General features: G+C 45.1%; 1 protein-coding gene across 6 annotated transcripts in view; it reads left to right on the top strand.

Annotated features, from left to right (window-relative positions):
* Positions 1-7,044: 7,044 nt before the first annotated feature.
* Positions 7,045-12,748, top strand: part of RFFL (ring finger and FYVE like domain containing E3 ubiquitin protein ligase) — a 66,986-nt gene continuing 61,282 nt past the window's right edge. The window contains exon 1 of one of the 6 annotated variants that reach the window (XM_047706119.1): positions 7,045-7,245. Coding sequence is in view for 1 of the 6 variants with exons in the window: in XM_047706117.1 (XP_047562073.1) it covers positions 7,612-7,633 (22 nt within the window). In the remaining 5 variants the exon portion in view is untranslated. Of the gene's footprint in view, positions 7,285-7,610; positions 7,634-8,466; positions 8,489-12,748 lie in introns of those variants that run through there. The other 5 variants (XM_047706118.1, XM_047706133.1, XM_047706134.1 and 2 more) reach the window with 5 other exon arrangements.

Consider the following 12,748-nt stretch of genomic DNA (forward strand, 5'->3'; position numbering starts at 1 on the left):
TCCGGGATCATGACCCAAGCCGAAGGCAGAGGCTTTAACCCACTGAGCCACCCAGGCATCCCAAGATCCATTTTTTAAAAAAAGATTTTATTTATTTATTTGACAGACAGAGATCACAAGTAGGCAGAGAGGCAGGCAGAGAGAGAGGAGGAAGCAGGCTCCCTGCTGAGCAGAGAGCCTGATGTGGGGCTCCATCCCAGGACTCCGGGATCATGACCCAAGCCAAAGGCAGAGGCTTTAACCCACTGAGCCACCTAGGCATCCCAAGATCCATTTTTTTAAAAAAGATTTTATTTATTTATTTGACAGACAGAGATCACAAGTAGGCAGAGAGGCAGGCAGAGAGAGAGGAGGAAGCAGGCTCCCCACTGAGCACAGAGCTGATGTGGGGCTCCATCCCAGGACCCTGAGATCATGACCTGAGCCGAAGGCAGAGGCTTAACCCACTGAGCCACCCAGGAGTCCCTCAAGATCCATTTTTTAAAAGATTTTATTTATTTATTTATTTGAGAGAGAGCACAAGTTGGAGGGAGGGGCAGAAGGAGAGGGAGAAGCGACTCCCCACCTTACAGGGAGCCCCACATGGGGCTCCATCCCAAGATCCTGGGATCATGATCTGAGCTAAAGGCAGATGCTTAACCAACTGAGCCACCCAGGCACCCAAGCTCAAGATCCATTTTGAGAACCTCCCATTTCAATTTTTCTTTTGCTCTTTGCATAGTCTGGGAGCTCAGTAGCGGTTAACTATATGAGTGGGTGGGCTTTCGTGCATTTTAAAGACGGCAAAGGAGGAATGCAGGAATGTTTTTCTCCTGATCTAGATAGTCATGAAGTCCCCAAAGTCTCTTTTTATGTCTTTATAGAGAGGACACTTGTATGTCCCAGGTCTGATATTAGACAAATTTAATGTTGGGTCCCTACTACAGACTAGCACTTGAGGACTAAGTCAGGCACCTGAATTCCCACAGACTCTCAGGCAGAAGGTCCATGTGTCATTGAGGCTGCTGTCTGCTGCAAATAAAAAATCCTGGCTTAGAGGCTTCAACAATAAGGACATTGTCTCCAGTTACCTGAAGTCCAAGGTTGGCTCATTCAGTGGCTCAGTGTGAAGGGGGTTTAAAGCCCCCTTTCTTTTTCTGCTGTGCTCTCCTTTTGTGTTGGTTTTGTCTTCAAGCTCATTCTCATTAAAGCCTGGGTGTAGCCATTCTGAGCATCAATCCAGACATGACAATGTCTACAGGCAGGAACATGGTTCTTGTGCCCCTTTAAGTTAAAACTCAGCTTCTAATCAAAGCAGACTTACCTCATATCTTATTAGTGCAGAATTGCTTCTTGAACCCACATCTAAATCCTGGCAAGGGAAATTGCTCTGTGATTGGCTCAGCTCAACTAGAAAATAGCCCTGGAGCTGGGGCTGGGGACAGGCTTTCCTTAAGTTTGTGCTATGGCCTTTGGAAGGAAATGGGGGTGCTACCAGAAAGGAGGGAGTTGTATGGAGGAATTGGACATCAAGAGGGCAACCACTAGTGTCTGCCATAGACCAGAGGGCAAGTTTATCAAGGCTTTCATGTGCATAGGCCCTTTGTACGCATCTCATTTAGATCTTAGGACAGCCTTGTAGCATGGGAAATCATTCCATTGTATAGACTTTAGGAGTCTAGTAAGGCTGAGGACACAAGGCTAATAAGTGGCAACACCAGAATCCAAACTCAAGTTGTCTCATTCAAAACCCTACTTCTTTCCTTCCTCATGCTGTCTTCAGCTGTGAATATGTAACTGTCTTGATAAAATTCTTTTTTATGTTTTGCCCAGCTAGTAGCCAAGGCTACACATCTTGACTTTTCTCAGCTTAGCTCACCATAAAAGCTGGATCAGGGATCTACTTTATCAGCTCTTTCCAATTTCTCCTAGGGAATTTATGAGGGGAGTGACATAACATGGAGAAGGGAGATATCATTGGTATTAAAGTGAATTGGAGGGTACCTGGCTGGCTCAGTTGGGAGAGCATATGCATCTTAATCTCGGTGTCATGGGTTGGAGTCCCATGCTGGGTGTAGAGATCACTTAAATAAGTAAACAAACAAATAAACTTTAAAAGAAATAAAGTGAACTGGAGGTTTAGGGGAAATAAATCTGAATAAAAAATAATGGTTGGGGCATCTCGATGGGTCAGTCAGTTAAGTGTATGCCTTCGGCTCAGGGCATGATCTCAGAGTCATTGGGCTCCCTGCTCAGCTGGGAGTCTGCTTCTCCCATTCCCTCTCCTCTTCCTCCCTACTCAAATAAATAAAATCTTTTTTTAAAAATGGTCAAAACAAACAAAACAACAACAAAAACAATGGTCTATGGGTTCCTGAGATGTGAGCCAGGAGGAGCTAAGGGATTTAGAAATGTGCATATCCTACTAGGTTTTTGCTGTGTTCTGGCATGGAATAGTACTGGATAGTTAATACTGTCCAATGTGGTATTTTGGGGAAGGGCATTGGAGAAGGGTCTATGATGCGTGGAGTTTAAAGTAGAGCTAGTTATATCATTCATCAAAGCTTACCCTTGGGGGGTGCCTGAGTGGCTCAGTTGGTTGGGCATCTGCCTTCAGCTCAGGTCATGATCCCAGGGTGCTGGAATTAATCCCCAAGTCAAGCTCCCTGCTCAGAGGGGGTCTGCTTCTTCCTATCCCTCTGCCCCTCCCCTTCCTCATGCTCCCTCTTTCTCTCTTTCTCAAATAAATAAATAAAATCTTTAAAAAAGGTTACCCTCAAAAATGTGTTTTTCTCATTTTTTTCTTTTTTTATTGCACTGGCTGGACTAACTTAAGATACTAAGTCAAATAGAAGCACTCATGGCCATTGTTCTGACTGCTGTTTCCAATATTTTATCATTAAGGTTCTGCAGGTTCCCTGTAGTTACCTTTTATCAAGGTAGAGACTGCACTGTGTCTCCTGCTTATCCTATAGAGGGAGGCCAGGTACTGGCCATGACTTTGGCCACTCACAGAGCTCTCTCTCCCAGTCAATGGAAGGTGGAAGGTCTGTGTGTCCTGGAGCTCTACAGCTGCACTTCAGCGGCTGCACTAGTTTGGCGCCTTGATAACCTTTGAACCTTAGCCTTCTCTGCCCCGCCCCTGCAGTTTCTGGGTGTAACAGCCTTAACTGAAGCCTGGGTTTTGCCAGAAGACAATGGGCCATGTGGAAAATAATACAAAATCAAGGAACAAGATTTTTTAATTTTTTAAAAGATTTTATTTATTTGAGGGCGGGAGAGAGCGAGAGAGCACAAGCAGGGGGAGCAGCAGAGCGAGAGGGAGATCAGCGGGGAACCCCAGGAAAGCCTCAATCCCAGAACCCTGGGATTGTGACCTGAGCCAAAGGCAGATGCATAACTGACAGCCACCCAGGCGCCCCAAGGAATACAATTTTTTTATATTTCAACTAACTCAGTCTTAGCTCTGACACTTACTTGGTGTCATTGGATGAATCACTTAGACTCTTTAAAGCCTGTTTCAACTACCGTGAAATGGGGAAGATAATGCTCACTGCATAGGGGCTCCTGGGTGGCTCAGTAGTGAAGTGGCTGACTCTTGATTTCGGCTCAGGTATATGATCTCAGGGTTGTGGGATCAAGTCCTGCATTGGGCACTGTGCTCAGCGGGAAGACTGCTTGAAGATTCTCTCTCTTCCTCTCCCCCTGCCCTTCCCCTGTTTCTCTAGGATAAATAAATAAATCTTTAAAAAATAATAATGCCTGATGGGTAGAATTGCTTTAGAGTCATATAGCTTATGTAAAGCCGCAAATACTTTTCCAGTCCTATGACAACTTAATCTCATATCACTGTGAAGCTTCGATGCCCGGAAAGTACTAGTGACAGCTTGCTTCTGTCCAGGCAAGGCCAGCTTCATGGTAGTGTGACCAGTGCAGTTACACAGAGTCTGTGCTTACTTTAGTTCTCTACTGTTGCCATCCTGAAATTCTTTTTTTTTATTAATTAACTTATTTATTTGACAGATCACAAGTAGGCAGAGAGGCAGGAAGAGGGAGAGGAAGGGAAGCAGGCTCCCTGCTGAGCAGAGAGCCCCATGTGGGGCTCCATCCCAGGACCCTGGGATCATGACTTGAGCCGAAGGCAGAGGCTTCAACTCACAGAGCCACCCAGGTGCCCCCATCCTGAAATTCTTAATACTTTTTGAACAAGGGTCCCATATTTCGTACTGTGCCCTGCAAACTCTGTAACCATTCCTGTCTCTAGGAATGAGTAGAAATCTTGTATTGGCCCTTCTATTTGGAAAATACCCTACCACTGATTGCTTAGGGAATAACTCCCTTAGAGAGTTACCTCTTGTAGAAAAATTGGGATTAGCATCTTGTGTCTATTTATCTCTGTTCCATTCTAAGGGAGTCTACACAGCCTCTTTCAGAAAGGAATTCTTTATATTTTACATAATAGGTTCAGAGAAGTTAAGAGGGGGCTGGTGAAATGGAATGATGATTTGGGGTTTGGGATAAGGAAGAGAACGAGGTTCAAAATGCTTTCTGGCCAAATTACTTGGACCAGGTAATGTCTCTGTCTCATTGGTAAAATCTATGCTGCAGTGGAATTATATTTTCCTAACTGGTAAAATTATATGTCTCAGGGGAACTTAACAGGTAATTTATGTAAAGTGCCTCTCACAGAAAGTATGGCACATAGTAGGTGCTCAATCACCATTAATTCTTTCATCTCGTGCCAGAAGTAACAAAAGTCTGGGCACTAGCACTGACAAGCCATGCTGCTACTAATAAAAGAAATAATATGATTTATTTTTTCACTAGTGTTTTGGGAAAGGCATGTGCTTCATAAATATGTATTGGAAAGTACTTAGCAAATGGGTAGAAATAATAAAAATATGTCAAAGTAAACAGCTCCTATAAATATGTCACTTGGTGGACAAATTAGTGTTTTATTACTACTAAATACTATTGCTTGCCGAAAAGGATTTTAGATTACTTGCACAATGGGTACATTATTGAGTGCCTCTGCAGAAGGGCATGCTAAAGATGAAAAATAGTGATGGTGTTAATGTTAAAGGTGGAGAAAGGAGGAGTGTGGATAAATGCCGCTCTGAGACCTCCTTGCTTCAGTGATATGTACATTATTTAGCAGCATTTCCATTATTTAGCTGTAATATGGACCAGAGGACTCAGGAAAAAAAAAAAAAAAGACCCCCAGAGGATGTCATGAATCTAGACTCCAGTCATTGGGTCCGGCCAGTGGATTGAGCGTACTTCCCTTTGAAACCGAGCCCTCAGCTTGTAAACTGAGCTTACGAAAACACCTCTGGTCTCACCCCATTCTTGTTCTGGACCTATTAACTTTCTGTGACTATAATTAACACCGAGAGAAAGATCCGGTGGAGAATGCTGTGCCTTAATCACAGGTCACAAATCCATTTCAGCAATGAGAGGATGAACAATGTCATGACATCTCAAGCGGGGTGGGGAGAACTGGAGACAATAAATGCCTTCATTGGGTGGGTAAAGCCCTGGAGAGGCAGAGAAGACAGAATTCCATCAAGGAAAGTTACCAAAATAGACAGGTAGGAAAAAGATGAGAGGCAGGAGGCCTCTAGAAGGCCAGTCTTTCCATGAATTAATGGGGATGGAAAGACCTGGTTTCAAATTTCAGCTTAGCCTTTTTCAGACTGTGTGGCTTTGGGTAAATTAACCTTCAGATCTTTGTTAATAACACAGGAACAATAGCACTCAGTTTGCTTAGTTGTGAAGATCAGAAATACTTGTAGAGTGACAGGCCACATGTATAAATGATAGTATTTTTATGTCATTTTTTTCTCATGATAGTCCTTATTTTAAAATACAAATTGAAGGGGCGCCTGGGTGGTTCAGTGGGTTAAGCCTCTGCCTTCAGCTCAGGTCATGATCTCAGGGTTCTGGGATCGAGCCCCATATCGAGCCCGGTATCAGGCTCTCTGTTCAGCAAGGAGCCTTCTTCCCCTCACCGCTGCCTGCCTCTCCGCCTCCTTGTGATCTCTCTCTCTCTGTGTCAAATAAAATCTTTAAAAAAAAACAAAAACAACAACAACAAAAAACAAATTGCTCAGAACAACTGTGGGAGGTTTCGACAGGAACCTAAAAGCAAAAGAAAATTGTCACTAGACATGGTCAGAATAATGATTAGAATGTATATTATTTTCATGGCTAGGTATTTTCTTCATCCACACTGGCTAATGATCCCCCATGCAACCCTGAGGCTTTACAGTTTACTAAGCACTTCTATGTGCATTAGCTCATTTCATTCTCATACTACGCTGCCCCCTAACAACCGTTCCAATTGTTTAAGAGATGAGGAAGCTAGCTAGAGCTCAGAGGCATTAAGTACCTGCAGAAAGGTACACAACTGATGAATGTCCAGAGTGGGCTCCTAAGCACAGAAGGCCTTCTTCTGAGCAGTTTCCTCACCCTCCTAAGGTAAAACTAGCTAACCCTGGTGGTTTAGACCCTCAAGAAATGCTAGATGATGGAGGTGCCAGCGAGTGAGAGGGACAAGCATTTTTTGAGTCTTGCACATCTGGCTTCTATTACCTCCCATCTAAGGGACCTTGAATAAGCTAGTGAACCTTAATGGGCGTGGGTTCCTTCCATTGTAATCTGGGGAACCCTCACTTGCTTATAGCATTGTTGGGAGGAACAATGAGATATCCAAGTGAGGCAACTCGCAAATTCTTACAACGAAACGAGTCCAGGATGTTAAGGGACTCGCTTAAGGCCACCAAGCTGGACCACCACCTAGCTGAGCCACGGACCTGGACTCCTGCCCCTCTTGCAGAGAACGGTGACCAAGACAACGAGGCGCCGCGGAAGCCCTGACACTACGGAACCGAGGCCTCCGCCGCGGGGCTCAAGTTCAGGGGGGGCATGCCCCGCCTCCGGTAGCCTCAGCTCCGCCAGGGGGCGCGCGCGGAGGCCACGCTCTAGCCCGCCGCGCGCCTTGCCCTTCTCTATGGTGGGTCGGGCACGGCGGGAGCGGAGGCGCGCTCCCGGGAGGGGCGGGGCCGCGCTGGGGGCGGAGCCGCGCGAGGGGCGGGAGCGGCCGGGCTGGGCGCCTGGCGATGGGTGGGGGGGCCAACTTCCTGGGGCCGCCCGTGAGGATGTCGCGACCGCCCCCCGGTGCCCCTCAGTCCCGGAGACGCCGCCGCTGCGGAGCCCGGAGCCCCCCTGCCTGAGGCGGCCCGGATTCGGCCCCTCCCCTCCCAGGTGAGGACCGCCGGGCGGGCGGGCGGGCGGCCGCGGCAGGTGAGGAGGCGGCGGCGCTGGAATACGCGAGGTGCCCGGCCTGGGTGGGGTCCTGGGGGAGGTCGGGGTGGGAGTGCTGCTCGGCTTCGGGTCTCGCCGGGCTGTAGTCCGGAGGCGCCTCCTGTATGCGGGGCGCGGCCTGGGGCTCTCCCTGCCTCGCTGGAAGTCTCCGCATCCGAGGCCGCTCGCACCTGTCCCATTACAAGTACCTTCAAAGAAAGCATTTCACCTGTGGGGGCAGTAACCCGAGACAGGTGTCTTCAAGTAGCTCCAGAAGCCTTAAAGACCGGCAGGTTCAGCTGGCTTGTGGGGGAAAGATGCCTCTCTATGGCAGAGGAAACTGAGTCAGGTACGCGGCGGCCTGGTGCCCTCTCTAAAGGACCTAGCTTGTCCCTGCTTCCTAGTGGAGGAGCCCTTGAGGCTCGTTGGAAGGAGGCAGCTGGAGTTCGGAGGCTTGGTGGAGAAGTTTGGGAATGTGCTTCTCCCTACCCCTCCGCCCACTCTTCCCTCTAGGGATTTGCCCTCCGTTTATTTGGGTTGATGGGTGAGGTCGCCGCTGGCCCAGACGGAGAAGGGAAGTGGGGCCTCTGCCGCGGGCTGCCCCTGAGACATTTGACCAGGCGTAGGGAAGTATATGGCTAGACCAGGGGAGTCGGAGCATAGCAGACATCTGTCTGCTCAGAGCTTGGTTTTGAGCTGGCGGAAGATTATCAACAACAGCGTATTTTCTCCTTTTTGTTGGTCTGTCGTTTGTTCTAGTGGGAGAAAACTGCTTGTGTAATCAAGGAAGATTCTATCAAGCTCCTCCCAGTCTACCTCAGGGAAGAATTACTGTTAGCTTGGAAATAGGGCTTTACCCACAACTGTCACTTTGCACCTTGGCTAAAGGCCACAGTGACCAAATGAATAATCATTCGCAGGTGCATGTGGCCTTCTAAGAAGGCAGGAAGTTCCTTATTCATCCCTTTACAGCTGGTTTGGAGAATAGGGAGGACTTTCCGTCACTCCTGTTGCTACAGCCGTCTGGGCAAACTTGTGATTTTCCCCGGTGACCGTCCAGGTTACTGAAATGTGGCCGAAGCTGTCTATTTATTGAGCCGTTTTTCTAGGAATGGGAATAGGCAGGGGGCAGGATGCTTTGCTGGGTCAGAGTTCCAGGGTTGGGAGCTGCAGTGTTATTTCTTTCCTGATCAGGCGATTTCAGGTTTGACAACTTTCTTTATCCTTTTTTCCTGATTGCATTCTCTTTCACATTCAAGGAAATAGATGATGGCAGGTATTTCTAAAACGTTGTGGCATATTTCTTAATAAGTACAATTCATAAACCACAGTTTAGTTAGAGGTGTCATTTTCTAAAGTTTGGAAATTGTGTATAAGAATTGCAGATTGATGTGTCGGGGCTGTTTAATAACTTAATAACTTGATTTTTTTTTTTAAAGATTTTATTTATTTACTCATCAGAGAGAGTGAGAACAAGCAGGGAGAGTGGCAGGCAGAGGGAGAAGCAAGGAGCCTGATGCGGGACTTGAGTCCAGGACCCTGGGATCAAAACTTGGGCCAAAGGCAGCCACTTAACTGACTGAGCCACCCAGGCGCCCCGAATAACTTAATTGTGCTCGAAGAAAATTTCCATGTAATCTAGGACACAAACGCATGTGCGTGTGCGCGCGCGCACACACACACACACACTTTAATGTCTATATCTAGTTACAAAGTTCAGCCCACTAAAAACTATCAAATTGGTCAGGAAGACAGCTGTTATTCTGACTTTACACTGGGATCAAGGGTTTTAAATCTTCTAAATTGACTTAATTTAACCAACTGCTAAAATAATATGCACAGAAAAAGAGCTGTTCGCCGATTAGAAATTAATTTGTTTTTAATCTTTCCCATGACCAAGCTGGTTGACATAACTAACTGCTTAGCACCATCTAATAGGAATGCATCTTTAAGGCCTTTTAAGATAGCAGTGGAAAAAGAATTTTCAGTTTTCAGAATTTAAAAAGCCAAAACAGCAAAAATAACAAAAAAGGCACAATTTCTTCCCTCCTTACTTGTTTACTGTGATGTTTAATACAGCCACACCCACCTATAAGAGTATTGTGCCTAGGACTTCCTGGAAACACAGACAAACTAAGGAGCATTAGGGGGACTGATTTCCACCTTGCTTTTTATTCTTATAACAGAATGTTAGTGCTGCTATTGTTTTAATGGTAGATTAGAGACTTTTATATCAAACTTTACTGGCCATAGTGTTTATGTTTTGGGATGAAAGTTTTAACTTCTGCACCACGGAATCTCATCACCCCTGTGATACAGAACTAAGTCATAACTTAGAGTTTAATGAGAATACATAGTTTAAATTGCTGTTGGTGAAATTCAAGGGACCAGCTGCTTCATCGTTCTTATTGTTTGGTAATGATTACTGGTTATTATTTTTGTTCGGTTATTGGTAGTGGTTACTTGTGTTTGGGTAAGAAAGAGTTTGGCAATTATCAGGACAATCTGCTTTTTTATTACCTCTTTTTTTTTTTTTTTTTTTTTTTGGTCTATTTATTTTTTTAACTGAAGTGTAGTTGACACACAAGGACAGTCTTTTTATATACATACACGTAAACTCCGGTTCCTTCAGTAGGGAAATTGGTCATTTTCTTGTACTGTGACTTTATATTAACGACAGAGTTTTAAATAGGACTTTTACCAGGACGTGAAAGCCATCCCAGGTAGGGAGGAATCATAGGCCTCAGCTCTCCCAGTTTCCAGGATTTATCGGTTGCCATGGTTAGGACAGTGGTTTTATCTAATCCTATAATGCCACTCTAAGTTTAAACCCATTATCTTCCTTTCTCTTAATTAAGATGGTCATGATGTTTCTTTGCTCTCTCTTCTACTACAGGTTGAGTGCTCCACATTTTTTATGCATCTGGCCTGTTAACATTCTGAATTGCAGCTAAACAGTTGGCTGAGAGAATCCGATTGCATGGTTTCAAACATTTTCCTTTTTTCAAAGCAAGCATAAAACCTTATGTTTCCTCTGGGGGAAAAGCAGCTTTTTGAATCTGATAGAAAAACCAAAGCTGGTTTTTCCAGCTTTGTACCAGCTCACGAAATCTTAACCTTTCCCTTCTGGTTGTGCCAGTACAGTGGCTGGCCACCAGTAGTGAATGATCCACCACAGATTTTGGGAGTTTCTGAAGTCTTCGTTATTCCGTGCAGCTTTTGGCCTTTTTAGTGTGTTTTATTGCAAAGAGTTCCCAAAAGCCAGCCTTTACTTGAAAGCTGCAGTTCACAGCTGAGTCACTCACTACCAGGTTTTTTAAAAGTACAGATTTCCTAGCCCCACCTCCTGGAGATTTGATTGAGGAGATAAGTGATGACCAAGAATCTACATTTTGAAAACTACTCTGCCCTCTATTTCCGAAAAGCTCCCCAAGTGATTCTGCTATGCAGCCAGGTTTGGGAGCCCCTGTTGCATTGCTTTGAAATACTTTATAAACGGTTGTCCCTTTAAAAGCATCATTATGTTATCCAGGATGTTTGATTTGCTAGAATAGCCCATTTCCTAGTCATGACAGGTAACAAAGAGCTTTTATAACTTTTATGTAAATTACTTTACAGAGAGGGTCCTCCTCCCCCACTGTATTATCTGTCAGGAGTCATGAGGGAGGGTTGGTGAAAGTAGCTTCCTTTATTTCCTGAGTGGACAAATGAATGATAATGTGGAAACAACTGGAGGTTGGAATTGGTAGTCGAATCTAGTTATGATCAGTGTTGGGTAGGAGGGGTGCCTGCCTGGGAATTCTCTGCCTGTAGGATTTAAAAATAAAGCCAACTTGCCAGAAGTTTCACTGCTTCATAGCCGAAGCGCTTATGGAGGAAAATAATGGAGGCTTAATTGTCAGTCAACTTAGAGGTCCTTTGCTGAGTTCATGGAAGGAACAAAAAGTGCTGAAGTACAGAACCATCTGAGTTCAAACAGAATGGGTCACTCGTTACGTTAGGGAATTAAACTTGGGACAAGCCTAACAGTTTAGAAATCGACAAACCTGGTTTTGGATCCCAGCTTTCCCGCTTCCTGGCCATGCTACCTCAGGCCCCCTTCCTTAATCTCTGTCAGCTTCATTTTCTTCATCGCCCAGATGAAAATAATACTTAGCAGGATTGTTAGGTGGATTAAAAGAGAGAAATACATTCTTTATACATTGCAGGTGACTCCATGAATGTTCACTGCTACTTTCTGCTAGGATTTTTATTCCGAAGGCTGAAGACGTCTTTCTTAAATCTTTCTCTGTAGGTCTTTCAAGGAGTATCTACTCCATCAGCTCTTTCAGAGTCTATCAAAGAGTGAGGGCTGAAGCTGGGAGCTGCACGATAGGGGATGAGAGAGCACTAGGACCCTCAAAAATGTTTTTAGAGGGGCGCCTGGGTGGCTCAATGGGTTAAAGCCTCTGCCTTTGGCTCAGGTCATGGTCTCAGGGTCCTGGGATCGAGCCCCTCATCGGGCTCTCCCCAGCGGGGAGCCTGCTTCCTCCTCTCTGCCTGCCTCTCTGACTACTTGTGATCTCTGTCTATCAAATAAATAAATAAAATCTTTAAAAAAATGTTTTTAGAACGAGTGGCGTGTAGACATCTATCCGGAGTTACTGTCTGTAGGAATGAATTAATAACCTCCGAATTCAGCCCTGTGTATCTGTCCATCTGGGTGGTAGCCCAGGCACTCCCATCAGGCCAGGAGGCTCTAAGGGTGGCCTCGTGAAACGGCTGACATCCATTTCTTTCCTTATCTTCCTTCCTCCCTTTTGGTCTCTTGTTTCTCTTTCCCTCTCTCCTCCCTTCCCAGTCTTTCAAAGTGCCCTTCCTTTTTCGACTTGCCAATCATGTCACAATAATCATGGGCCAGGCCCCTGAAACTGCAGGCTAAAAGAGGTTGCTGGTTGCTAACACCTGTCTCCCAGCTAAATGAATAGGCCCTTTTGTGGGCAGGGTGTTTAAAAAGCTGATTAGTACAATGCTGGCTTAAAGGACCTATTAATGATACAGCATATGTAAATCAGAGAGTGATTTAAAGCCATTTGAGAGATTTATTTCTTAGACTAGATATTTATTTTTTATATTGAATTATGATGTTGGTTGAAATTTTGTATCTAAACCATGAATCTGTTTATTGCCCAAACAGACTAATTTTTGTCATTTGACTGGGGATCATTTATATTCTAAAGAAGTTCCTACCCTTCAGGGCCTTTGTATTGTTCAGCAAATGTCTAACTAGTGTGTAATACAATTAAAGTTTTGTTCACTGTGCTGCTGACATAATTAGTTTAATTTCTGCTCCTTATATATTTCTCTTGGCAGCTGGGAAATTAAAATACTAGATGCCACGTAAAACTGCTTTTTTGAGGGGTGATTTTACTGTCAGTTGAATGGACTTAGGCCCCAGGGTGCATTTTTTAAGATGTCTTATTCA

This window comes from Lutra lutra, chromosome 16, assembly GCF_902655055.1.
Source record: "Lutra lutra chromosome 16, mLutLut1.2, whole genome shotgun sequence".
Taxonomy (NCBI): Eukaryota; Metazoa; Chordata; class Mammalia; order Carnivora; family Mustelidae; genus Lutra; species Lutra lutra.